Source organism: Gopherus evgoodei, chromosome 3, assembly GCF_007399415.2.
Source record: "Gopherus evgoodei ecotype Sinaloan lineage chromosome 3, rGopEvg1_v1.p, whole genome shotgun sequence".
Lineage (NCBI taxonomy): Eukaryota > Metazoa > Chordata > Testudines > Testudinidae > Gopherus > Gopherus evgoodei.
The window spans coordinates 2919016-2944365 of record NC_044324.1 but is presented as its reverse complement, the minus strand read 5'-3'; the positions used below and the strand labels follow the sequence as shown (position 1 = coordinate 2944365).

At 63.6% G+C, this 25350-nt stretch overlaps 1 protein-coding gene across 1 annotated transcript in view; it reads left to right on the top strand.

Annotated features, from left to right (window-relative positions):
• TNS2 (tensin 2) overlaps positions 1-25350 on the top strand; it is a 50871-nt gene extending 25521 nt beyond the window's left edge. Inside the window, 27 exon segments of the mRNA XM_030554516.1 lie at positions 1379-1417; positions 4838-4877; positions 6339-6387; positions 6591-6765; positions 7443-7493; positions 7655-7777; positions 7947-8011; positions 8702-8785; positions 8928-9040; positions 9700-9760; positions 9852-9927; positions 10127-10256; positions 10992-11057; positions 11412-11528; positions 12904-13796; positions 13798-14335; positions 14611-14767; positions 15229-16073; positions 16604-16732; positions 17511-17642; positions 19022-19114; positions 19550-19627; positions 20258-20335; positions 20780-20948; positions 21308-21376; positions 22910-22939; positions 24061-25350. Coding sequence (XP_030410376.1) covers positions 1379-1417; positions 4838-4877; positions 6339-6387; positions 6591-6765; positions 7443-7493; positions 7655-7777; positions 7947-8011; positions 8702-8785; positions 8928-9040; positions 9700-9760; positions 9852-9927; positions 10127-10256; positions 10992-11057; positions 11412-11528; positions 12904-13796; positions 13798-14335; positions 14611-14767; positions 15229-16073; positions 16604-16732; positions 17511-17642; positions 19022-19114; positions 19550-19627; positions 20258-20335; positions 20780-20948; positions 21308-21376; positions 22910-22939; positions 24061-24202 — 4542 coding nt within the window. The 3' untranslated portion in view covers positions 24203-25350.

Genomic DNA, 25350 nt, shown 5'->3' with positions numbered 1-25350 from the left:
CCGCCCGCCCACATGCCCCATCCCACCTCCCCCCAATCTCCTCTGTGATCCAACATCGCCCCCCTGGCCTGCTCTCCCCACGCCACCTCCCCCCGAATCCCTCACTGATCCGAACCCCCTGAGTTGTCTCCCCACCCCATTCTCCGCCAGTTCCCAACCCAAGCCTAAGCCCGGGCTCCAAACGGAGTTGCTGGGGTGCTCGCGGTTGGTGGGTGAGCTCTGACAGGGAGCCCCATGTCTGGCCAGCTCCTAGGACGGTGCCCAGGGTGTCAAGATGGCTTGGATGGAGATGTGCCAGGAGGCAGCACAGGTGGGGTGGTATGTGGCAAGACATGGCCTGGATGGATTGCCAGGTCCTGCTCCCTAAGCCAGGCCTGCTAGTGCCCCACGGCCCTTGGGCACACAGCAAGGGGGATCCGGGCAGGAGGGAGTGGGTGAAGGGCAGAGAGGCGCGGACGTGCAGGAGCTGACTCTGGCGGGGGCAGGCTGGCACTGGGGGGGCGGTGGAGGGGAGGGATGTACGGTGCAGGGCGGATGCTCAGAGCTCGAGCTTGGGAACAGGGAGGCCACAAGCCCAGGACCCGCAGCCTTCGGCTTAGCGTGGAGGGTAGATGTAGCAGGAGGCGCAGATTCTTCTGGAGCAGCTCCTCGCCCCACACGGGACTGGGGGGTGGGGAATTGTACTCCCCTTAATACCGCGGAGAGACCAGCTCTGCCCCCAAGACACTGGCATGGACCCCCCCCACCAACCCAGCGGCCTCAGCTCGTCCCTTAGTCAAAGACACCAAGGCATTATGGGAAAGGCAACCTTGGCACAGCCAGGTGCCCCCCTGATGGGGGGGGGGGGCAGGGGAGAGCTCACTGGCCCCCCTACGAATCCGTTTCCTTCTCTCTGGCTGGAGCCGGGCCGCCTGGCATGAGACGGGGCAGAGTGGGAGGGATGGGGCCGGGGGCAGGTGAGGTAGGGTCCAGGCTGAATGGGCTCACTGTGCACCCCCAGCCCAGGGTGGGGCGCAGCCTGTTTATGTTTCTCTATATATAGCCTCCTCCCATCCCTCCACCCCAGCCATGCCGCCACCCAGGCCCTGCCATGAATCGCGGCCTCTGTATGTGCCCGAGCTGGAAAGGGCCAGTCCGGGCCAAGAAAAACACCCCTTCCCCACGGCCAAGGGGGGGGTCCAGCCTTCTCGCTGAACAGAGCCCGCCTCACGGGCCAGCCTGGTCTCCTCCTCCCTGCCCCCAACCCAGGGGAGGAGACGTCCCGTCTGGAGGGGGGTGGAGGAAGCGTCCCGGTGGCTGTCACCGCACAGATTTCTAGGGGACGCTGCCCGGCTGGGGTCCCCGCACCGCGCTGACCCCCTTTGGCTTCTTGTTTCAGGTGGTGTCATCCTGCCAGCCCCTTCCCCCGCCTGAATTGGTAAGTGCCAAGATTAGTCTGTTCCCATTCGCACCCCTCTGGCGATCTCTCACTGAGCCACTGGCTGCTAAAATGGGTAAGGGTGGGGGACAGAGGCGGTTTCCATGTGCCAGCCGCGGGAGCCGCCAGCCTTGCTACCCCTGAGTCCTTATCTCCTGGCCCTGGGTCCCCGGTCGATTGCGCTGGAGGCCTGGATCGGGGCATGGATGGGAAATGGCTCAGGAAAGTCCCAGAGTGACGGGCCGCAGTGTGGGATGCTCAGAAAGGAGCCCTCGTCCCTTGGCCTCGGTGCCGACCCCGGTGCCAGGCACCATGCTGCTGGAGATGCCATCTTTCAGGCCAAAGGGAGAACCAAGCACCTGGTCACTCCTGCTCCTTCAAGATCTGCAGGAACTTTTTTCAAGAATGAGAGCCTCCTCCACCCGATCCTGGCCAATTTCCAACCTGTAATGGGTAATGCCGGGCTCCCTGCTGGGGCGCTGGCAGCAGGAATTAAACCTGGGCCTTTGGGATCTTAATGCACAGGATCTAATGCATGAGCTGACAGATCTGCCTCACCTCGCTGACCCTGTAGCAGGCTCATCAACCTCTCTGGCCTAGATCCCTCCAGAGGCTGCTGGAGATGCACAGCGCCCTGGCATGGAATACACTTGGATTCACTTCCTGTCCTAAACGGGATGCAATGTAGCTCCTAACCAGCTGCCAAGTCCCACCCCATAGCTGGCTGCATTTCAGCGCTGAGTGAGCCATTCACCTATTCCACTGGGCTCTTCGACTTTCGGGTGCCCAGCTGGAGGCCTGATTTTCAGCAGCTGGAGCTCCTGATCGGAGTCTGGGTAAATTTCAGGGGCTTCTAAACCAGTGGGAAGTGGCACAGATACCCATGTGCCGAGTGAGCCTTGGAGTCGGGTGACAGCCAGGCCTCAATGCAGGGGCATATCCTGGCATGGAAAGCTGGGATAATCCCACTGGATGGAGCGCAGTGGCCGGCCTTCCTGGCCAGTGATAGGGGATGAATTGGAGACTGAAACAGCCAAGGGCTGGGTTGGCTGGATGGCTTGTGGGACCAGGCTCAGACTAGTGAGTAGGTCACTGGTTTGAAGCTGGGTTAGGACAGCAATGGCTACTAGTTGTCACCGGCTGATGATCGTTTGGTGGCCTTTGCCTTTGGTGTCTCAATGGACAAGAGTCCCCCATGGCTGGCAGACTGGGTGGGAGGGAATAGAACTCGTCTCCAGAAGGAATAGTCTATGTCTGCTGCTGCACACCCATGCCCGGGGGCTGCACTAGGTACGGCAGCAATGCAGCAGCGCGAGGAAGCTCGATGCTGCTGTGTCTGCCTGGTGCACAAACAGCTGGGTGTGGACGTCAGCCCTGGGACCTGCTGTGTGGTGAGCTCAGGCCTTGGCGGTGAAAAATGGTCCCACTCCACCCTGTCAGAGAAGATCCAGATGTAGCATCTCCCAGCCAGTGGCTTTGGCAGGAGGGTTCCTCTCTGGCCTGAGACAGGAAAGTTCCCTGGGAAACACTCCAGGGCCTGATTCTCTATCATTCTGCGCCTTGAGTTGGCACAGTGGGGGCAAATGACCCCAGCATGTGAAGGCCAGTCAGGCAAGGAGCGTTCTGATGATGTTCAGAGTCGCGGGGGGCTATAGTGGGACTCAGGGGGGCTGGGTTCAAATCCATGCTTTGCCACAAGCTTCAGGTGACCTTGGGCAAATCACTTAGTCGCTCTGTGCCTCAGTTTCCCCACGTGTACAACAGGGATAATAGCCCTGCCCTGCCTCATGGGGGCGCCTCAGCGAAGGTGAGGTGCTCTGATACTATGGCGAGAGAACTCACCTAGGTACCTCAGCTAGAAGTTGTGCCGACCACAGCCCAGAATTTCTGAGCTGCCAGCCTATGGTCCCTCTAGCCTGATGCTGCCGATGCAACACTAACGCTCTCAGGCAGCTTCCTGACCCCCACAGCTGGTGTTGGGCCTGGAGCATGGAGACTGAACACACAGATTTGCTTTCTTGGTGCAGTCAGGCTGACATAGTCCATTTGGGAGCCTAGGAGGCCCCTAGATCCATTCTTGGGCACCTAAATAACTGGCTGGATTTCCACCAACAGCCCCCATGGACCTCAACAGCTTTGCCCTTAATGGCCATGAAACATATGAAGATGGCAGCTTGCTAGGCACTCCTCTTCCATGCTTCATCTTCCATGGCCGTATCCAACCCTGGCCACTGTTGGCTATGGGGCTGGATGGACCCTGGGTCTCTTCTGGGCCGGATGGACCATGAGTCTCAGTCTCTTCTGAGAGGATGGGCCATTGGTGTCTTCTGGACAGAACAGGCCTCCGGTCTGTTCCCCTTGGCTGAGTCCTGCATTGCCCTCTCCATCCCTGGAGTCAATCTTAGCCCTATGTGCCCATGGCCAGTGTGTGGGTGACTCCAGCACCCCACCTTGCTCTGTGTCCTAGCTCATGAGCCTGGGGCCGAGAAGCTCCTGGAACTCTGGCCAGCCTTAGCTTTCCCCACTGGCCCCCTTTGATCCTGAGAACAGCAGGTGTTTCCTTTCCAGACCTCCTCAGCCTGCTGTCAGTTTCACTTCCTGCTGCCCACCGGTTGTGCCAGCTGGACTCCAGGCCACTTGGGAAGGATATGGGGCCACGATTCAGATGAATCCTGAGGCCTCTTCAGTGAGGAGCTATTGGCTCCGTTCCCAGCAGCCAGGGGGGCAGGGGCACCCACAGGCTTCCCCTGAAAAATCTCAGCAGAACAGGCCGAGGAACTCACAGATACCAAACTGGTCCCCTGGGTGAAGTTCCAGCTCATCCCTCCTTATTACCTGCCTTAGAGGGCTCAGCTGAGATTGCGCTGGGTGCTGTACATGCAACAGCTGCCTCCTTGGCGAATGCCCATGTGAAACTTGAAGCATGAGCTGCTAAAGCACCAGGCTTCAAAGCTGTGAAAGACTCAGGGGCTTACCTAACAGAAAGCACACACAATCTAATAAGGAGATGAGAGGCTTGGGGGGAAACTGAGGCACACAGGCTCACCCCAGGGGCAGAGCTGGGACTAGAACTGAGGTCTCCAGTGTCACTGAGCCACGTCGGCTAACAAACAGGTCACTCCACCAGCTGAGGCTATCAACATTGCACCTTTGACCAGCCCTGAACGGCCAGCAGTGCCTCTTGCTGCTTCTTCCCCGTTCCTGACGTTCTCCACCCCCAGCTCCGGGCCACATCACACAGTCGGTGGTTGTGGGACCAGGGGAGGTTTACAAACTCTAGCTGCTGACCTCAGGGCCAGCTGGCTCGGCGCCCAGGCCTGGCGTCTCAGGGAAAGTGGCCAATGCGTCGCTATCAATCTCCTTCTCCTCTTGTCAACTCCCCCTCGCTCTCTTCTCTTTTCCCTTTTCCCCATACTCCAGAGGCGGAACAACCGCTCCGGCTCGGCGCATCGAGCACTTGGTGAGTCACCACCTCATTTATCCCATCGGACCCCAAATCTATGCCCCATTCCTGGCATGAGACTTTCCCTCTGCCCCAGTGGAAGTGGGGAGAGATCCCATCCCTCTTCCCCCAAAGCTTGGAGGGGTGGCTGGACGCTGGGATTTTTTATAGGGAGGGGTGCTTCAATGGGGGTGGTACCTAGTGGGATCTGAGTATAAACAGCTGAGGCAGGGATCCCTCCCGTGCTGGCCTGCTCCCCCAGCCCTGTCCCAGAGTAAATAGAAGAGAAGTGGCTCTCAGACCGAATAAACAAGCCACCAACAGAACTGATTTTCCACCCCTCTGCCTGCTCCCACCACATGGGGTACAGGATGAATGAGCTTCCCCACTCTCACTTCAGACCCTGCCCTCGCCAGTTCCAGGCATAACCCCCCAGTGTCGTTACTCTTTGCCGGCTCGCCTCAGCTCAGTCCCCCAGGGATGCACCCCTCCGTGGCTGGGAAGAAGGCAGATCTGGGAAGCAGCCATGGGGGTTGCTGACCCATAGCCCTGGGGGAATTCAGCCCCAGGGAGCCCTCTTCCTGCAGGGGTGCATTGCCCCGTGGACTCTGCCCCGTCAATTTCAGTGCAGGGCTGGGGGCAGGCTGGCCTTCGATGGCAGAGGAGTGGCACTGCATGGGACATTCTGTGTGAATGGGGTGGGGGCCAGCCTCCAAAACCTTCCCCTCGAGACATCCCCAAAGCCTGATGGGGGGAGCTTGCAAAGGGATCTGGGTTTCCCTGCCAGGACCCTGCATGGTTATTCCCACACCAGCCAAGCGTGGAAGGGAACTGGGCCATGGGGTACGGGGGGGGGGTGAATGGGGTGATGGAGGGGAGGGGGTTGGTTGCCCATCCCCCGGCCCTGCCCTGTGGGGCGTTGCCATAGGACCTGGGGTTGGGCCAAAGCTCCATTGTGCCGGCTGGTGGGAGCCCAGTGTGCTGACCTGTCCTACCCGCGCCCTCTGACGGGGCCCAATGCCCCCACCCAACCCTGGCTGCCCCCAGCAGGTGTCGCTGTGCAGCCTGGGGCAGAAGAGGTGCAGCCAGGGGGCGAGGGGTTAGCTTACTGGTGCAGATCTCACGCGGGGAAGGGGGGGAAGTTAGTGGAGAACTCCGCCCGTCCTCTGGGCTGGGAGCCGGGGCCCTCCGCCCACAGCCAATTCCATTAGGTCAGCGTGACTCTGGGAACAGAGCGAGGGCAGCTTGGATCCTGGCCTCTGACATCCCCCCGGGGGATCGCGAGTTGCAGGCTGGGCGCGGGCGGGACCCGTCCCTTGCTGTCCCAGCTCTCCCAGGCCGTTCCCACCCTGCTGCCCGCCCCACTCCCCAGCAGCTGGGCCTGGGGCTGTGGTTCGGTGCCAAGGAGTTGACAGGGGGTCACGTAGGCCCCAGATTTCCCCACGCTGACCAGCATCCCCCTCCCCTCTCGTCCCCCAGGGCTCCACCAAATCCTCCACACCTCGAAGCAACGCAGCACGCTGCCCAGGTGAGTGGGTGGGGCCGGCAGGGCGGGGGAGGGTACGGGGGGGGTTGGCTCAGACACCGAGTGGGGGGATCCACTGCTGGTCTGGGGGTCCCTCAATGGGGTGCACGAGGTGGGGTAAAGCCAGGCACCTGGCCAGGGAGCTGCCCACCTGCAGGGGTGGGGTACCCCCCAGAGCTGGCACACCCTGACACTCACCCCCCCAGGAGCTTCAGCCTGGACCACGTGATGGAGCGCAAGTACGACCTTCGACCTGACCTACATCAACCGAAACGCATCATCTCCGTCTTCTTCCCCCCCGCCCTGGAGGAGCAGCGTTACCGCGGCAACCTGCGGGAGGTGGCGCAGATGCTCAAGTCCAAGCATGAGGATAAGTATACGGTAGGGGCTGGGGAAAGGCAGCTGGGGCTAGTGGTTAGAGCGAGGGGGCTGGGAGCCAGGACTCCTGGGTTCTATCCCAGCTCTGGGGCGAGGAGTGGGGGGCTGGTGGTTAGAGATGGGTAGAGTGGTAGCTAGGACTCCTGGGTTCTATCCCCAGCTCTCGAGGGAGAGGGCACAAGTGGTTAGAGCAGGGAAGGGTGGGAGCCAGGACTCCTGCGTTCTATCCCCAGCTCTGGGGGAGAGAGGGGAGAGGGGAGTCTAGTGGTTAGCACTTGGGGGACTGGGAGTCAGGTTTCTGCCACTGACTTGTCCTGTGACCTTGGGTGAGTCTCAAGCACCTATCTGTGCCTCAGTTTTCCCCCATGTGGCTGCACGGGGATAACAATGTCAATCACCCTGCCCCGGCGAGGCTGCAAGGTTTCCTCAGTGTTCACATGGGATTTGTGCTCTGGCTAGCCACCGGGGCCCTCCCAGCAGGGCAGAGGGTGGGGTGCTGCAGCCGGCGGGGATTTGGGCATTTGTGTCTGAGGGGCTGCAGGTTGGAGGCTCAGCCCTAGGCGTGGGTCTCACACCAGGGGCTGGAGAGTTTGAGGGTCACGGGATGGGGCAGGGCCGGCTTGGGCCCCTTGGCTACAGTCGCCATCCCACAGCCAATGAGCTCGATCTCTGCCTTGCAGCTTTTCAACCTGTCCGAGAAGCGTCATGACATCAGCAGGCTGAACCCCAAGGTGAGAGGGGAGGGGCACCCCAACATCCTCTGGGGATCCCTGGCTTCTTCCCAGGGCGGGAGCAGCAGGAACCCCACTCTCTAGCTCTGAGCTGGCCCTTCCCAGCTGGCTGTGTTTGTGGGGGGAGAATCTAAACCGCTTGCACCCCCGACATGCTGCAGGTTCAGGATTTCGGCTGGCCGGACTTGCACGCGCCCCCCCTGGACAAGATCTGCTCCATCTGCAAAGCCATGGAGACCTGGCTGAACTCGGACCCCCAGCATGTCGTGGTGCTGCATTGCAAGGTGAGGGGGGTGGGACACAACGAGGGAGGGGGGGGAGGCAGAGCCCCTGCCCTGCGACGGGGTCATGCTGGGGTAGGGGGTTGGGCTGCAGCAGGGACACCCCCCAGGGACCCTGACGGTGCTGGAGGGTTAGGGGGGCGCCGGCCCTGACGCTCTCACTCCGCTGCAGGGTAACAAGGGCAAGACGGGCGTCATCGTGGCTGCCTATATGCACTACAGCAAGATCTCTGCCAGGTATGGGGGGGGGGGGGGCGGGGAGCTCTTCTCCTGGCTGACCCCCCTCTCTTGGTGTGTGCTCAGCCCATTCCCCTATTTCCACCCCCCCACCCCCCGGCTGCTTCCCTTCACCTGAGCCCCACTGCCCAGGGCAGATACCTCCCTCCCCGGCTGTTCCCCCCCTACTCTCCCACCCCCAGCCTCTCTCACCACCCTCGCTGTCCCTCCAGGGCTTTTTCCCCTCACCTCAGCCTACCCCCACCATGGTTGTTCCCCTCAAAATCCCAGGGCTGTCCCCCCTTTACCCCCACCCCCAGACTCTCCCCCTGCCCTGGCTGTTCCCCCCACCCCCCCAAGACTGTTCCCCTCCCTACTCCACCCATCACCCCAGCCTCCCCCCCACCCTGGCTGTTCCCCCCACCCCCAGAGCTGTTCCCCCCTCACTCTCATCCCCTCCATCAGCCTCTCCCCCTGCCCTGGCTGTTCCCCCCGCACCCCAAAGCTATTCCTCCTCACTCCCACTCCCTCACTCCAGCCTCGCCCCCACCCCGGCTGTTCCCCCCACCCCCCAGGGCTGTTCCCCCCACCTTTCTTCCTTCCCTCACCCTCCTCTGCTCCCCACTCCCCTTGAGCAGAGTCAGGCCCCGAGCCCGGGGGTTGCTCTGGTGGCCAGAAGCTCCTGCGCTGACCCTGTCCTCTCCCCCGCAGCGCGGACCAGGCGCTCAGCACCCTGACCATGAGGAAGTTCTGCGAGGACAAAGTGGCCGCATCCCTGCAGCCCTCCCAGAAAAGGTGAGGGGGGGGCGAGGGACGGAGGAGGGGGATGTGATGACCATTAAGGGACAGGGGAGGGTTCTCACTGGCTGGCCCCTCCCCCCAGCTCCACTCGGGGGGGCAGGACCCTGGGGCTGAGCTGTGCCCCCTGCACTCCCAGGTACATCAGTTACTTCAGCGGGCTGCTGTCGGGCACCATCAAGATGAACAGCAACACCCTGTTCCTGCACCACGTCCTCATTCCCGCCATCCCCAACTACGAGGCCAGTGGAGGTGAGTGCCACAGGACACACGCAGACTCCGGCCCCGGGGTGCCTGCAGACGATCACACATGCAAAATGTGCCGCCCACGCAGGGTGAAGCAGCCCTTGTGCACAAAACAAGGGCACACCCACGGGCGAGCCTGCCATCATGTGCAGAATGGGCGCACACACACAAGTGTGAACCTGCCGGCATCTGCAAAATGAGCACACTCACACGTGCACAAATGAGCAAGCATGTGTGGACTGGCAGACCTGTGCAAAGTGTGTATGTTTGTGTGCACGCCAACCAACGGTGCGTGCAAGCGAGCCCTCGTGAACATGCTGATGTGTGCAAACACACTAGCCCATCGGCATGTGCAAAATGGGCCACGCTCACACATGCAAATTTGCCGGGGAGTGCAAAAGGGCACACTCCCAGGCACAACCCCCAGAGTCCCGGGGCACACACACGTCCTGAACCGGCCATGCTCTCTTGGGGGTGCAGGCTACACCCAAACGGCCTGCACGTATGGGTGTGACATTGCACCCTTGCCAGGGAGCTCCCGCCCCTGTGTCCTGAGCCAATCACGAGGGCTCCCTGCCAGACTGGCTCAGCCCTTGGCTGGAACAGCCTGCCCCCTTACCCTCTGCGCCCTCTCCCCCTCCCTTAACCCGTCCCTCCCGCCCAAGGCTACCAGCCCATCCGGAAGATCTACCAGTCCATGCAACTCGTCTACACCTCGGGGATCTAGTGAGTATGAGGCACCTGCTGCATGCGAGCTGCTGGGCCCGGCCCCCAACGCTCTGATCCCAGCCCCGTGTTTCTCTGCCCTCCCTTACAGCAGTGTCCCGGGCCCCGGCCCCCAGAAGCTTTGTGTCACCCTGGAGCCAGCCCTGCTGCTGAAAGGGGACGTGATGGTGAGTACAGCCAGTTCCAGGAAGGGGCTTCCCGGGGGGGGCCTCTGCCGGGTAAGGAGTGGGCACAAAGTCCAGAGCCCCCCCACTGTCGGCTCTGAGCCTGGCAGGGAAGGGGGCACTAGCAACAGAGCAGGACGACCGGGGGAGCTGAGGCTCTCTTGCCTGCCGGGCAGTGCTGACTCTACTTCCTCTCCCCCAGGTGAAGTGCTACCACAAGCAGACCTGCAGCTCTGACCGGGACGTGGTTTTCCGCGTCCAGTTCCACACGTGCACCATCCACGGAGCCCAGCTCTGGTTCGGGAAGGATGAGCTGGATGAGGCCTGGCAAGGTGAGCAGGGCAGGGGGCGGTGCCACGGGCAGCTTCCAAACGGGGCAGCCACCTCCCCGGGGGGCTGACCACTCCCGGCCCTGGGCTGCTCCCAGGGCATCTGCATGCCGCTCAGCACCCCTGCCCCAGTGCCTGGGACCCCTCTGCTCGCCCTGTCCCCCCAGTGCCTGGGATCCCTCTGTTCCCCCCGGCCCTCTCATACCCAGGACCCTTCTGCGCCCCCTGCCCCCAAGTGCCTGGGACCCCTCTGCTCCCTCTGCCCCCTGGTGCCTGGGACCCCTCTGCTCCCCCTGGTCCTCTGGTACCCAGGAGCCCTCTTCTCCCCGTACCACCTCATACGTGGGTCTCCCCTGCCCCCTCATATCCAGGAACTCTGGGCTCCCCCTGCCCCCTCGTATCTGGTACTCCTTTGCTCCCCCTACCACCTCATACCTGGGACCCTTCTGCTCCCCCTGCCCCCCATGTACCTGGTACCCCTCTGTTCCCCCTGGCCCTCTCATATCCAGGACCCCTCTGCTCTCCCTGCCCCCTCATACCTGGGTCCCCTCCGCTCCCCTGCCCCCACTCGTACCTGGGACCCCTCTAGGACCCCTCTGCTCTCCCTGCCCCCTCATACCTGGGACCCCTGTGCTCCCCTCTGCCCCCTTGTGCTGGACCCGCCACCCGCTCTTACTGCGTCCTCAGCCAGTAGCTCCTCTGTTCGCGGCTCACTACCCTCTCCTCTCCTCTCCCCAGACGAACGCTTCCCCTTCGAAGCCAGCGTGGAGTTCGTCTTCTCTTCCGGACCCGAGAAGATGAAAGGTGAGGGGCTGGCAGGCGGGGAGTGGGGAGAGTCCCCCCCCCGAGTGGTAACACCCCCTAAGCCTCCCCCACCCTGCTGCACTCAGCCAAGCTCGCCCAGGAATCCCCTGCCCCCTGGGCCAAGGCGGTAGGACCTCCCCTTTCCCCCACCAAGCCAGGATCGACACCTCCAAGCCAGAAGTCCCATTGCCCTGAGCCAGGAGACCTCCCCCAGCTGGTGGGAGCCCCCCTAATAGCCAGGTGTCTCCCCCCAGGCTAGGCTGCTCTCAACCCAGTCCGTGGCTGCGGGAGCAGCCTACACAGGGTCCATTTCCCAGCTGGAGCCCGTGGCCCTCACCGGTTCTCTCCCCTCAGGCCTGGAGACCTTACGGAACAGCCCAGCCATCACAGTGGATTATAACATCTCCGATCCCATGGTGCGCTGGGACTCCTACGAGAACTTCAACCTCCGTCACGAGGACAGCCTGGAAGGTACCTATGGGCACCAGCACAGCCACCCCCAGCCACCCACTCCCTCACGCCACCGGAGCTACTGGCCAGGGCTATGAGGCCGCTCATACAGAACAATGTGACTACGGGGTTGGGTGGAAATCAGGACACCAGGCTTCTCTTCTCAGCTCAGCCGCTGCCCTGGGGCCTTGGCCAAGCTGCTGCCCCTCGCTCTGCCTCAGTTTCCCCTCCCACCCTTTGTCTGTTCAGACTGTGAAGCAGGAAATGGTTTCCCTGCCCCACAAATATTTTCCAGAGTTTCAAAAATGTTCCTCTCTCAAATCAGAACGAAGAGTCAAAACCTCCAAAAAATCTGTGAACTGAAAAACCGGGGGGAAAAATGTCAGTTTGGGCCAATGGACCCAATGGGTCAATGTTTTGTTTCGATCACTCAGAACCGTTTTGGTTCAATTTTGCCCTTTCTCCCCTCCCACCCCCCATGGAACGTTTTCTTTCAAAATTGTCAAAACTTTTTTCCAGACATGGCTCGAGCCGGGAGATTTGCCGTCCCCGCCCCGGCTTCACAAACCGTTTCTGCTAAATCAGCATTTGTCTGATGAATTCCCCCCACATGCCATTTTGTCAGTAAATCCCCAACTGGCTGTAACAGCGATCGCTTTGGGGCCAGCTGCTTGTGGCATATGTACAGCGCCTAGCGTGGAAAGAGAAGGGGCGGCAGCAAAACCCACCCCTGAAGCAAGAGCCAGTGTTTGTGTAGGACCTACAGTTTTGCAGAGAGAGATTCCAAACCAAGGGGAGTGAATTGACAAAGGGATTGACGTGAGGGTCTGTGATGGTTCCTCTGATTTGGGGGAGGATTTGAGGGGCTGGGTTGAGGGGGCAGGACATGAATGTCTTAAGCAACCAGGAGATTTGTGGGAACGTAATCGGTCTGGGATATTTGGTCATTGGCAGGAAGGGTTTTTCCTGGGGTCTAGCACCCCCTGGTGGAACGAGACTAAGTGAATTTCTGAAGTCGTGCATGTGTGTCCATGAGTATGTGTGTGTTCATGTCTGTATGTCCCTCTTTGGGTTGTGTCTCTGTATATGTGTGTATGTGTGTGTATGTGTGTAACTTTATGTGTGTGGAGGGGAGGGTCTCTGTGTTCATGAGGTTGTGGGTTTCGGGGAGATTTTCAAAAGTATGAATGGGAGTTTGTGTGTGTGTGTGTGTGTATGTGTGTGTGTGTGTGTGTGTGTGTGTGTGTGTGTGTGTGTGCTGCCCCCTGCTGGCAGGGACGAATCCCACTCTGCAAGCATGTGCAGGTGCCTGTGGCTGATGACACGTGTTGGCATCCCTGTGCGGTCGGTGCCCGCGTTGAGCCCTGACTGGGCCCTGCTGTCTGCTCCCCCACAGACATGGCCCACACCCGCGGCCCCATCGACGGCAGCCTCTACGCCAAGATCAAGAAGAAGCGGAACCTGAGTGGCTTCTCCGCCGGCGGCGGGAGCCCAGCCAGCGCGGACTCCACCCAGCCAGGCAGCCGCTTCCTCTCCGTCAGCAGCGACTCGGGCCACTCCTCCATGCTGGCCGAACCCTCCCCTCCCGCCAAGCTGCTGCCCACGCCGGCCGAGCGGGAGGAGCTGGACAGGCTGCTTGGAGGCTTCGGGGTCAAGGCCAGGCCGGAGACCCCCAAGCAGCAGAGGGGGGCATCCCCGCACCAGGAGCTGGGGGATGCCCCGCACAGCAATGGGGCCAGGGACAGGGAGACGGCCATCTTGGAAGACGACCTGGTGGAGATGAGCCCCTTCGGGCCCCTGCCGTACCCCAGCCGGCGCCCCGGCCTAGCCCGCCACTGCTCCTGCCGCCTGGGCTACCGCTCGCAGAGCTGCCCGGGCGCCCACAGCCCCGAGAGGCTGCCCAGCGGTGCCTACTACAGGCCAGAGGGCACCTTGGAGCGCCGGCGGCTGGTCTACAGTACCAATGGAGTCCACCTGCACCCCGCCGAGGGCTACCCCTGCCTGCCACAGGAGGCCGGGCCGGGGGAGAAGCGGCGGGTGTATCGCTCCCTCTCCGAGGGCCTGCAGCCCCTCGCCCACCCCTACGTCTATGAGCTGCCTCACAGCTCCAGCAAGCGAGAGGACCTGGCCTACAAGCCACCCAGCTACCGGGAGGTGCTGCTCCTGGAAGAGGAGCCAGGGTGCGGCTTGGAGCTGTGCCCTTGCCAGGACTGCCAGGAGAAGGCTCACGAGGAAGCCGGCCTGCCCCCCACCACTGCCTTCTACGGCCTGCACCCTGGGCAGCCGTGAGCCTGAGGAGTGGGCCCACGAGAGTGCCAAGTCCCCCCTGTCCCGGGCAGGGCACCCCGGCCAGCCCGTGCCGTTGCTGATGCCGGCCGCCTACAGCCAGCGCACCCGGGGGCATCACGAGGTGTTTGACTTCGAGCCCGCCCACGCCAAGATGCCGACGCACTTCGGCCACGGCTACCCGGCCCAGCCCATGCCCGGCACCCACCAGAAGGGCCACCAGGGCATGGAGCAGAGCCTGGAGACCTTCCACTACCGCTATGGCCCCCCCTACCCCGCCCTGCTGCCCCACGGTGCCTATGCCTGCGGCACCCCCACTCAGTGCCCCCAGCCGCCCTTCTACGGCCGGTCCCCGGCCAGGCCCTGCACCTCCCCGCCGGACATGCGGCCGTACACACCAGGCTACCACTCGCCCCCGTCCGGCTCGGCATCCCCCGTCAGCTCGGCCTACCCGGCCTCCAGAAACCAAAGCTACGAGCCCCAGTCCCCGGAGACAGGCCAGGGCTACCCACACCCGGGGCACCAGGACCAGATACCCGCTGGTGAGTGCCTAATATGGCACCGGCTACCGGGCTAATGGTGGGGACTGGCTAATGGCCCGGGGGGGGGCTGGTGTGTGGCTAATGGGGGGTGGGTAATCTTGCCAACAGCCAGGCAGGGGAGGGGGTTGGTGGTGGCTAAAAGAGGATGGTGGGTAGCTAATGGCTGTAGGGAGAGGGGGCTGGTATGTGGCCGATAGGGAGGGAGGGAAATCTGGCTGACAGCCAGGAGGGTGGGGGGCATGGCTTGCCTTTCACTCCAGCTGCTCTCCCCCCAGAGATGCAGGGCCATGGAGAGGAGGCGCCCTGGCGAGACGTCCCTGGCTCCCTGCACCAGCCCCACCGGGAGGCTCATGCCGCCTGCCCCGCGCCCCCTGAGCTGTCGGGCCCGCCGACTCCTCTGCACACCAGCAGTCCGGTGCAGAGCAAAGACAGGTGCGTGCGGCCCCATGCACAGGGCGGGGGACGCTTATGGAGTCACCCATGGGACAGAGCTGGACCCAGGGATCCCAGGGTGGGCACAGCGAGGCCCAGCGGCAGAGGGGTCCGAGGGCCAGAAACAGTCTCCCCACACACACACACACACTCGAAGGAGACCAGCTCCCCTGCCAGCCCCGCCCCATACCCCTTGATGATGCCCAGGGCACTTCTCCCCCGCACCAGGTGTCTCAGGGTCAAAGCTCCCAGCCCCTAGGGGGACCCCCTAGGAAGCTGTATCATCCCCACTAGATACAGCTTCCTAGGGGTCCCCTGGGGAGCCACCAGCCTATGCCCTGCTGCCATGGCACAAGCTTCTATCTGCCTCCTGTGGGTTGCGGGTTGTATTGTGCCCTGCCATCCATGTGTTAGCTGGTGCCTAGGGTGATACTGAGTGTGCCCCCTCTGTGATTCCACAGCCCCGCGATGCCCAAAGGCGGCACCCCGGCTGCCAGCCTGCAGGAGAGCTCAGCGTGCTCCAGCCCGGAGGAAACGGCCCCACCCAGCGCCAAGAGGACCCCAGAGATGAGCTCAGCCCTGCCAGGGGCCGCGCCCAGCCCCACGCAGCCCCCTTCTCCGACACAGGCCTGTGGCCACGGAGCCACCTCCAGGGCCCAGGCCAATGGGCCGGCCCTGAGGCAGCCCTGTCCCCGAGCCCACAGCCTCGCCAGCCCACCCCAGGGCACCGGCCTATCCAGGGTGAACCCGGGAGAAGCCCCAAGTCACCTGAATGGCCCCAGCTGCCCAGCTGTCTCCCCTGATTCACCCCCCAGAAATGGGACCCCAGCACACCTGCTGCCCCCTGGCATGGACAGGCTGGCCCAGCGCAGCCCCCTGGGCGCGCCTGTCCACAGCCAGGCCTGCACCAGCTGCAGAGCGACAGCTACGCTCAGGAACCCAGCCTCCTACAATGGGCACCTGCCTAGTGATAGAGCCGAGCTGGCCCCGGGCACCCTGGCCCGCTGCCCCAATGGCAGCCCCCTCCCGAGCCCCATTGCCTCCTACAGCCCCTCCGACCTGCAGTGCTCCCCGACCCCTGCCTTCCCCATCGCTACAGCCTACTACCCGGGCAGGGAGAGGAGCCCGCCACCCCCAGGCTCCCCCAGCCAGAGCCACGCCCGCGATTCGCCGCAGCAGCCGCCGTTGCCCGAGAAGCGCCACACGCTAGTGTCTGGCAACTGGGAGAGGAGCTCGCCCCCAGGACGGGGCACTGGGACGGGCCACCACGTCACCTTCGCACCCGACACCACCAGGCCGGACCCAGGTAGGAGATTGGCTCCGCTGCGGGGAGGGGAGGACGGCGCCAGGGCCCTTCATAATCTGCCAGCCCAGGGAGTGAGGGTCTGAGCTGCCCCACAGCCAGCGCTCCTGCCCCACTCCCTACAGCGCCACCTAGTGGGAGAGGCTGGGCAGACTAGCTGGGAACTCCTGCTATGGCCAGTGCTCCTGCCCGATCCCTACAGCACCCCCCTACTGGAAAAGGCTGGGCTGTAAGCCAGGCGCTCCCCCTATGTCCAGCGCTCCTGCCCTGCTCCCTGCAGCGCCCCCTGCTGGAAGAGTCTGGGCTGAAAGCCAGGAGCCATTGTGGCGAATGTCACGTCCCGCCCCGTCCCATAGCACGTGAAGGAAACTAGCTACGCCAGCGGCTAGGGACGGGGCATTTGCTTTCGTCCTGTTTTCCCCGGTCCTATGCAAAGCAGCCAGGGAAGAAAATACAAAGCAATGACGGAAAGCGAGAGCCCTCCAGTTTAGTAGGTTCCCGCTTGAGACGTGAGCACGGTTTTCTTTCACCAGCATCCCCGTCCGGCTCTCCGGGGGCCCGCTCGTCCCTTTCAGACATGCAGCCGGAGAGCCACAGCAACGTCAAATTTGTCCAGGATACGTCCAAGTTTTGGTATAAACCCAACCTGTCCCGGGACCAAGGTACAGTGTGCTGGGGGGCAGGGCTTACCTTGATTCAGTTCACACACGAGTCGGTTAGAATTTAGCAGCAGCCATTTCATATATTTTTAAGTAGGAAAAATCTTTCTCTTGCCCTCCACTCCTGCTCCAGGCTGCGCTCAGTTTCCAGAGGTGGGACTAGAACCCAGAGAGCCAAATCCCACCTGTTCCAATCACTAGACATCACGTCCATCAGAATCCAGGAGTCCTGACAGCTGCCACCCCTGCTCCAGCCACTAGATACCAGTACCTCCCAGAGCCGGGGATAGAACCCAGGAGTCCTGACAGCTGTCACGCCCCCTAGGCTCTAACCACTAGACCCCCCTCCCTTCCTCCATTTGGGGATAGAACCCAGGAGTCCTGGCTCTCAGCCCCTCCCCCACCTAACTAGTAGGCTGCACACCCCTCCCATGGGGCTAGAGACCCCGACATACAGAACCATCCAGGACACCAGGAGCATCCTCAGAGCTCAGCTGTCCGGTCACCCCAGTTAGTCTGTGTGGAGGGGCAGCCTGGGACGTGGAGCCTGAATTCCATCCCATCCAGGGCCAGGCAGCTGGCACCATCTGGGCATTAGCTGAACCCTGTGGGGCAAGAGGCAGCGTGCCCCTCCCCAGAATGGCACCACACCTGCAGCACTGGGCTTGGCTGCTACAGAGCATGGGGAGCCGTGGTTCTCTGCACACATCCGCCATCGTGGGGGGTGACGGCTGGCATAGGAGGCTCAAACAGGCTCTTTCCCTTCTCCCTCCCCGAGCAGCCATTGCCCTGCTGAAGGACAAGGAGCCTGGCTGCTTCCTCATCCGCGACAGCAACTCCTTCCAAGGTGCCTACGGGCTGGCTCTCAAAGTGGCGACACCCCCGGCCAACTGCCTCACCCTCCCTTCGAAAGGTAAGACCATGCCCAGGCAGCCACCATCCGGGGCGCTCAGACAGCCCCGGCTGAGCCCCGCAGCAGGAACCGATCACCATTACCCCCAGGTTGTAGGTGGGGAAACTGAGGCACAGAGCGGGTCAGGAATCTGCTAAATGAGCCTGTGCCAGAGCTGGGAAGAGAACCCAGGAGTCCTGGCTCCCAGTTGCCCCGCCCCAGCTCTAGCCACTAGACCCTGTTCCCATCCCAGAGCCAGGAACAGAACCCAGGGGTCCTCGCTCCCAGTTGCCCCGCCCCAGCTCTAGCCACTAGACCCTGTTCCCATCCCAGAGCCAGGAACAGAACCCAGGAGTCCTGGCTCACAGTTCCCTTGCCTCAGCTCTAGCCACTAGACCCTGTTCCCATCCCAGAGCCAGGAACAGAACCCAGGGGTCCTCGCTCCCAGTTGCCCCGCCCCAGCTCTAGCCACTAGACCCTGTTCCCATCCCAGAGCCAGGAACAGAACCCAGGAGTCCTGGCTCACAGTTCCCTTGCCTCAGCTCTAGCCACTAGACCCTGTTCCCATCCCAGAGCCAGGAACAGAACCCAGGAGTCCTGGCTCCCAGTTGCCCCGCCCCAGCTCTAGCCACTAGACCCTGTTCCCATCCCAGAGCCAGGAACAGAACCCAGGAGTCCTGGCTCACAGTTCCCTTGCCTCAGCACTAGCCACTAGACCCTGTTCCCATCCCAGAGCCAGGAACAGAACCCAGGAGTCCTGGCTCACAGTTCCCTTGCCTCAGCACTAGCCACTAGACCCTGTTCCTATCCCAGAGCCAGGAACAGAACCCAGGGGTCCTCGCTCCCAGTTGCCCGACCCTAGCTCTAGCCTTTAGATCCTGTTCCTATCCCAGAGCCAGGAACAGAACCCAGGAGTCCTGGCTCCCAGTTGCCCCGCCCCAGCTCTAGCCACTAGACCCTGTTCCCATCCCAGAGCCAGGAACAGAACCCAGGAGTCCTGGCTCACAGTTCCCTTGCCTCAGCACTAGCCACTAGACCCTGTTCCTATCCCAGAGCCAGGAATAGAACCCAGGAGTCCTGGCTCCCAGTTCCCTCCCCCAGCTCTAGCCACTAGACCCTGTTCCCATCCCAGAGCCAGGAACAGAACCCAGGAGTCCTGGCTCCCAGTTCCCCTGCCCCAGCTCTAGCCACTAGACCCTGTTCCCATCCCAGAGCCAGGAACAGAACCCAGGGGTCATGACTGCCAGCCCCCTCCCCTGCTCTACTAGCCCTTCCATTGCCCTTTGGGTGCCCATCCCATTGCCAGGGTGCTCCCAGCCCCACTGGCGCCAAGGAGGAGGCAGGGCATGGGGCTCGGGGCGGCAGCGAGGGTCTCTCACCTGGCTGAGTCCCTGCCCCAGGTGACCCCATGGAGCAGCTGGTGCGTCACTTCCTGATTGAGACGGGCCCCAAGGGGGTGAAGATCAAGGGCTGCCAGAACGAACCCTATTTTGGTGAGTGATGGGGGGTGGGGGACCCCCGCTCCTGTCCATCAACTCCCCAGCCCTTGATTACCTGCCCTTGGCATGTCGTCCACACAGCGATCGGCACCCACAGCAGGGGGCATCGTGCCACCCCAGCCTGTCCCAGGCACGGAGCTTTGCCTTGGGTCTCCTGCGAAGATGCCAGCTCACCCCTCCTCTTGGGGCTTCTGCCCCCCCACCCTGCAGGGGGGAGCCTGGAGTGCACTGGCCGGGGGAGGGGCAGCAGGCTGGACCTGCTTTGGGGTCTTGGAGGGGGTGAAAGCAGAAGGATACCGGAGCTGGGGCTTTGGGTAGCAAAGGGCATCGAGGAAGGGGGCCAGGGCGGGTGCACGGGGAAGAGGGTTGTGCGGGGGCAGCTGGTTGTGGGCTGGGGCAGGGGAAGCTGACTGTGTGTGTGCCCTGCAGGAAGCCTGCCCGCCCTGGTCTCGCAGCACTCCATCACCCCTATCTCTCTGCCCTGCAAGCTCCGGATCCCCAGCAGAGGTACGTACCCGGGGGAGGGGGCACCCCCAGCCCAGGCTCCCGGGACCTCTCAGCCGCAGGGGCCCGTGGCGATGGGCCCATCTGCCACTGCTGCAGAACATGGGCTGCACACAGCCACTCTGGCACCCAGGGAGGGGGCAGCACCCTCCACGCACCCCTCTGCCAGAATGGAGGGAGGCCCTGCCCTGACTGCGCTCTCCCACAAGAGGGTGCTACCCGCAGGTTTGAATCCCGCCTGCATCTCTGCCCGGGCCCTGCTGTGGGGTGGGGGGGATGCACTCGGACTCCTGGCAGTTCCCAGCTGCTTGGACAAGGCTCCAGGCTCTGTGAAGCCGGCACACAGATCCCTCCCAAACATGGGCTTGCTTTGCAGGCCAGATCCCCCACCCCCACACTGACACGAACTCAGGCCGCACAGACATGTGAACCCAGGAGTCCTGGGCCCCAGGGTGTGCTCCTAGCAGAGCTGGGAATGGAACCCAGGAGTCCTAACTCCCAGCACTCGCCCCTCCCCCTGCTCTAACCACTAACCCCCCACGCCCCTCCCAACGCTGGGAATGGAACCCAGAAGTCCTGGTTGCTTGCTGCAGCCACTAGCCCATGCTGCCTCAGCATCCCTCTCTCGCTCAGATCCCATGGAGGAGACCTCGGACGTGGCCATCCCCACCAACGTGAGCACGGCGGCTGATTTGCTGAAGCAGGGAGCGGGTAGGTTGGGCGGGCCGAGCAGGGTGGGCAGTCCCAGCACCCCCTTGGGGCTGGAGCCGGCTGCGGTGGCACGGGGGCGGTAGGGATCCCATGGGTAGTTGGGGAGGTCCTGGGAGACGCCCACCCACTAGCCACTCAGCACAGAGCCAGCCCAGGTGGGGACAGGGACACCATACAGTGGGCCAGGCCCAGCCTCATGCCCACCCACCCTGGAAGCACAGGGCGGCCTGGATGGGAGATCCGGACTGAGCTGGGGGGGGCCTTCCCTTGGGGTGTGCAGAGGGGGACCTGGGGCGGGGGTGTCACAGAGAGTTGGGGGTGGGGGTTGGGGCCAGCTGGCTCCCCAGTCAGACCTGTGGGTGGCGGAGGAGGCTGGGGGTTGGGGGCGGGGGGAACGAGGCCCCAGGGGCTGCCCCTGCCACTGACGGCCCGTCCCTCGCCCAGCCTGCAGCGTGCTCTACCTCAGCTCGGTGGAGACGGAGTCGCTGACGGGCCCCCAGGCCGTGGCCAAAGCGGCAGCCAGCACCCTGAGCTGCAGCCCCCGCCCGCTCGCCTGCCTCGTGCACTTCAAGGTCTCGGCCCAGGGCATCACCTTGACGGACAATCAGAGGAAGTAAGTGACACCCCTGCCTAGAGGGGCAGCCTCGTTGGGCATGCACACGCTGCCCCCCTTCTGCCCTGATCTAAAAGAGGAGTGCCCAGGCTCTGCCCAGGCCCCAACCCTGCCCTTTCTGGGGCATCCCTTGCACTCTCTGCTTACCATGGGGCATCCCAGACCCTGCCCCCCACCTACCACAGGCATCCCTTGTCCAGACACCACCCCTGCTGCAGCACAAATACCCCTCCCCCATCTCCTTGCAGCCCCTGCTCCAGTCCTCGCGCTGGGGGGCTGGCCCTGCCCCAGGCCGCCTGCCCCAGGCCGCCTGCCCCAGTGCCCTGCACTGACACCCAGCCATTGGCTTGATCCAACAGGCTGTTCTTCCGGCGCCATTACCCCGTGAACAGCATCACCTTCTGCAGCACGGACCCACAGGACAGGAGGTAACGGACAGTTCCACTCCCAAACAGTGGGGGCTGGGAGCGTCTCCATAGCCTGCGCTCCTGCCCCACTGCCCACAATGCCCTTGCTGGGAGGGGCTGGGACTGGAGTAGCCGGGAGCTCCCACCACAGCCTGCACTCCTGCCCCGCTCCCCACAGCACCCCCTGCTGAGAGAGGCTGGATCTGGCGTAGACGGGAGCTCCCCCCAGCTAGCGCCCCTGTCCCACTCCCCACAGCGCCCCCTGCTGGGAGAGGCTGGATCCGGCGTAGACGGGAGCTCCCCCCAGCTAGCGCCCCTGTCCCACTCCCCACAGCGCCCCCTGCTGGGAGAGGCTGGATCCGGCGTAGACGGGAGCTCCCCCCAGCTAGCGCCCCAGTCCCACTCCCCACAGCGCCCCCTGCTGAGAGAGGCTGGATCCAGCATAGACGGGAGCTCCCCCCAGCTAGTGCCCCTGTACCACTCCCCACAGCGCCCCCTGCTGGGAGAGGCTGGATCCGGCGTAGACGGGAGCTCCCCCCAGCTAGCGCCCCAGTCCCACTCCCCACAGCGCCCCCTGCTGGGAGAGGCTGGATCCGGCGTAGACGGGAGCTCCCCCCAGCTAGCGCCCCTGTCCCACTCCCCACAGCGCCCCCTGCTGGGAGAGGCTGGATCCGGCGTAGACGGGAGCTCCCCCCAGCTAGCGCCCCTGTACCACTCCCCACAGCGCCCCCTGCTGGGAGAGGCTGGATCCGGCGTAGACGGGAGCTCCCCCCAGCTAGCGCCCCTGTCCCACTCCCCACAGCGCCCCCTGCTGGGAGAGGCTGGATCCGGCGTAGACGGGAGCTCCCCCCAGCTAGCGCCCCAGTCCCACTCCCCACAGCGCCCCCTGCTGGGAGAGGCTGGATCCGGCGTAGAGGGGAGCTCCCCCCCAGCTAGCACCCCTGTACCACTCCCCACAGCGCCCCCTGCTGGGAGAGGCTGGATCCGGCGTAGACGGGAGCTCCCCCCAGCTAGCGCCCCAGTCCCACTCCCCACAGCGCCCCCTGCTGGGAGAGGCTGGATCCGGCGTAGACAGGAGCTCCCCCCAGCTAGCGCCCCAGTCCCACTCCCCACAGCGCCCCCTGCTGGGAGAGGCTGGATCCGGCGTAGACGGGAGCTCCCCCCAGCTAGCGCCCCTGTCCCACTCCCCACAGCGCCCCCTGCTGGGAGAGGCTGGATCCAGCGTAGACGGGAGCTCCCCCCAGCTAGCGCCCCAGTCCCGCTCCCCACAGCGCCCCCTGCTGGGAGAGGCTGGATCCGGCGTAGACGGGAGCTCCCCCCAGCTAGCGCCCCAGTCCCACTCCCCACAGCGCCCCCTGCTGGGAGAGGCTGGATCCAGCGTAGACGGGCGCTCCCCCCAGCTAGCGCCCCAGTCCCACTCCCCACAGCGCCCCCTGCTGGAAGTGGCTGGATCCGGCGTAGACGGGAGCTCCCCCCCACCAGTATCGCTGTCACTTGGAGCAAATATAATTTTACCTACTGAGAGACAAAGACCGTTTGTTTGTTTAACTGCAGGTGGACGAATCCGGACGGCACCACCTCCAAGTGAGTGCGGGGAGGGACCGGGCCAGTGCTGCAGCCACAGCCCGCCGGGGGCCAGGGGCCAGCACCAGAGAGCTGCTCTCTCACCTGGCCCTGGTGTAGAGTCAGAAACCCTGTGACCTGCACAGCCCTTCCCCCGGGACCCCTGCACGGCCGGGACAGTGACTCTCCCCTGGGGACCCGTGCACGGCAGAGACAGAGACCCTCCCCCCAGGGACTCCTGCATGCCGAGACAGAGACCCTCCCCCGGGGACCCCTGCACGGCCGGGACAGTGACTCTCCCCTGGGGACCCGTGCACGGCAGAGACAGAGACCCTCCCCCCAGGGACTCCTGCATGACGAGACAGAGACCCTCCCCCGGGGACCCCTGCACGGCCGGGACAGTGACTCTCCCCTGGGGACCCGTGCACGGCAGAGACAGAGACCCTCCCCCCAGGGACTCCTGCATGACGAGACAGAGACCCTCCCCCAGGGACCCCTGCATGGTCAGGACAGACAGACTCTCCCCCGGGGACCCCTGCACGGCCGAGACAGACAGACCCTCCCCCAGGGACCCCTGCATGGCCAGGACAGACAGACTCTCCCCCGGAGACCCCTGCATGGCCGAGACAGACAGACCCTCCCCCAGGGACCCCTGCATGGCCAGGACAGTGATCCTCCCCCAGGGACCCCTGCACGGCTGGGACAGACCCTCCTCCAGGGACCCCTGCACACCTGAAATAAAAACTCTTCCCCAGGGACCTCCTCCACCCTGCCCAGTAACCTGCATGGCTCTGCTCTGGGCCTGGGTGGAGGAGGTCCCCGGGGAAGAGTTTTTATTTTGTGTGTCCCATGGATTCTCTTGATTGGAGCGTCCTTATGATTTCACCCTGTTTCACCCGCAGGTGGACATGACAGGCCTGGGGTGGGCACAGCAGGACTGGGGGTCAGTGGGGCTGGGGTGGGTGCAGCAGGGCTGGGGGTTAGCAGAAATGGGGTGGGTGTAGTGGGGCTGGAATGGCACCGTGTGGTGAAGTTTGACCCAGTGGGGACAGGTCAGCATGGGGGGGCCAGGGCAGCGCCAGGGGTGGTGGGGCTGGCGTCTTGCTGGCCATCTGGCTCCAGTCTCATCTCCTCCCTCGCAGGCTCTTCGGCTTCGTGGCTAAGAAGCAGGGCAGCCCCTGCGAGAACGTCTGCCACCTCTTCGCCGAGCTCGACCCCGAGCAGCCGGCCTTGGCCATCGTCAACTTCATCACCAAGGTCATGCTGGGGCCGCACAGGAAATGAGCGAGGCCGGGAGAGACGCCAGCCCTGCCCCTTTCCCCCGGCCAGCGCCCAGCCACACAGGGGGCAGCGGCTCCTAGCGGGGGCAGTGGCTGGGCTGCGGGTGCAGCCCACCCATCTCGCTGACCCTGACACAGGCCTGATCCCGCTCGCCCTTCAGTCAGGATGGGGCGGGGGGTTCTCATCTGGCCATTCCCCCCACCCCCAGCTCGAAGCTTTAACCTTGTCAGAGACACCAAAAACCAAAGGCACCTGGCTAACGGGGGGCCCAGTTCGGTCACACGCCCTGTGGTGGCACAGCAGGGGTTAATGCTCAGGGCTCTGGAAGGGGGCAGCCTTGGGGCTGGTGATCTCAGCAGTGTGGGGTCACTGGAGACAGCGGGGGGCATGGAAGAGGCAGGCAGCCAGGGGCTGGGCCGTTGCCGAGGGGATGAAGGCTCCTAGAGGGGGAAGTGTCCGAGAAGCTGTATGTGCCGAAGGAGCAGGGGGCAGGAGCACGCGGCAGTTAGCAAGGCCAGGGCCCACCCCAGGGTGCCTGGCCCTGCATGGGGTTGCCAGGAGCCGAGGGAGTGGGAGAGACAAGTTCACGCTCCCGGCATGATCAGTGCAGGCACTTGGCTCTCAGCATGCCAAGGCCTGGGCACGGGATTCAAGAGCAGAGCCAGCATGGTCTAGGGGGTTACAGCAGGGATGGGGCTGGTGATCAGGACTCCTGAGATCTAGCCCCTGCTCATGGATAGGGGTGGGATCTAGCATGCCAGAGCCAGGGGGCTGGGAACTAGGACTCCTGGGTTCTATCCCCAGCTCTCCCCCTGCTGGGCTGTGTCTTAGCAAGTGCAATGTCAGTACTCATGCGAGGGGCCGGTTGTTTCTCGGAGGACCAGCTGCCTACGGAGGCAGGCTGCTCCCACAGATGAGATCCTGCCAGCGCAGGCAGGGGCCAACTCAGGCCCTGCTGCCCGAGAGCGACAGTGCCTTGTGGGGAGAGGGAACCGGGGCCCAGCCAACACCCCACAGCAGCTTCGCCAGCCGCCTCCAGTGCAGAGCAAGGGCTGCAGCCGGCCGATGCCGAAGGCCGTGCCGTGGGGGTGGGATTTACTAAAGAGAAGAGATCTATTTTTGTCTAATAAAGAATTTATATGAGCTCCAGG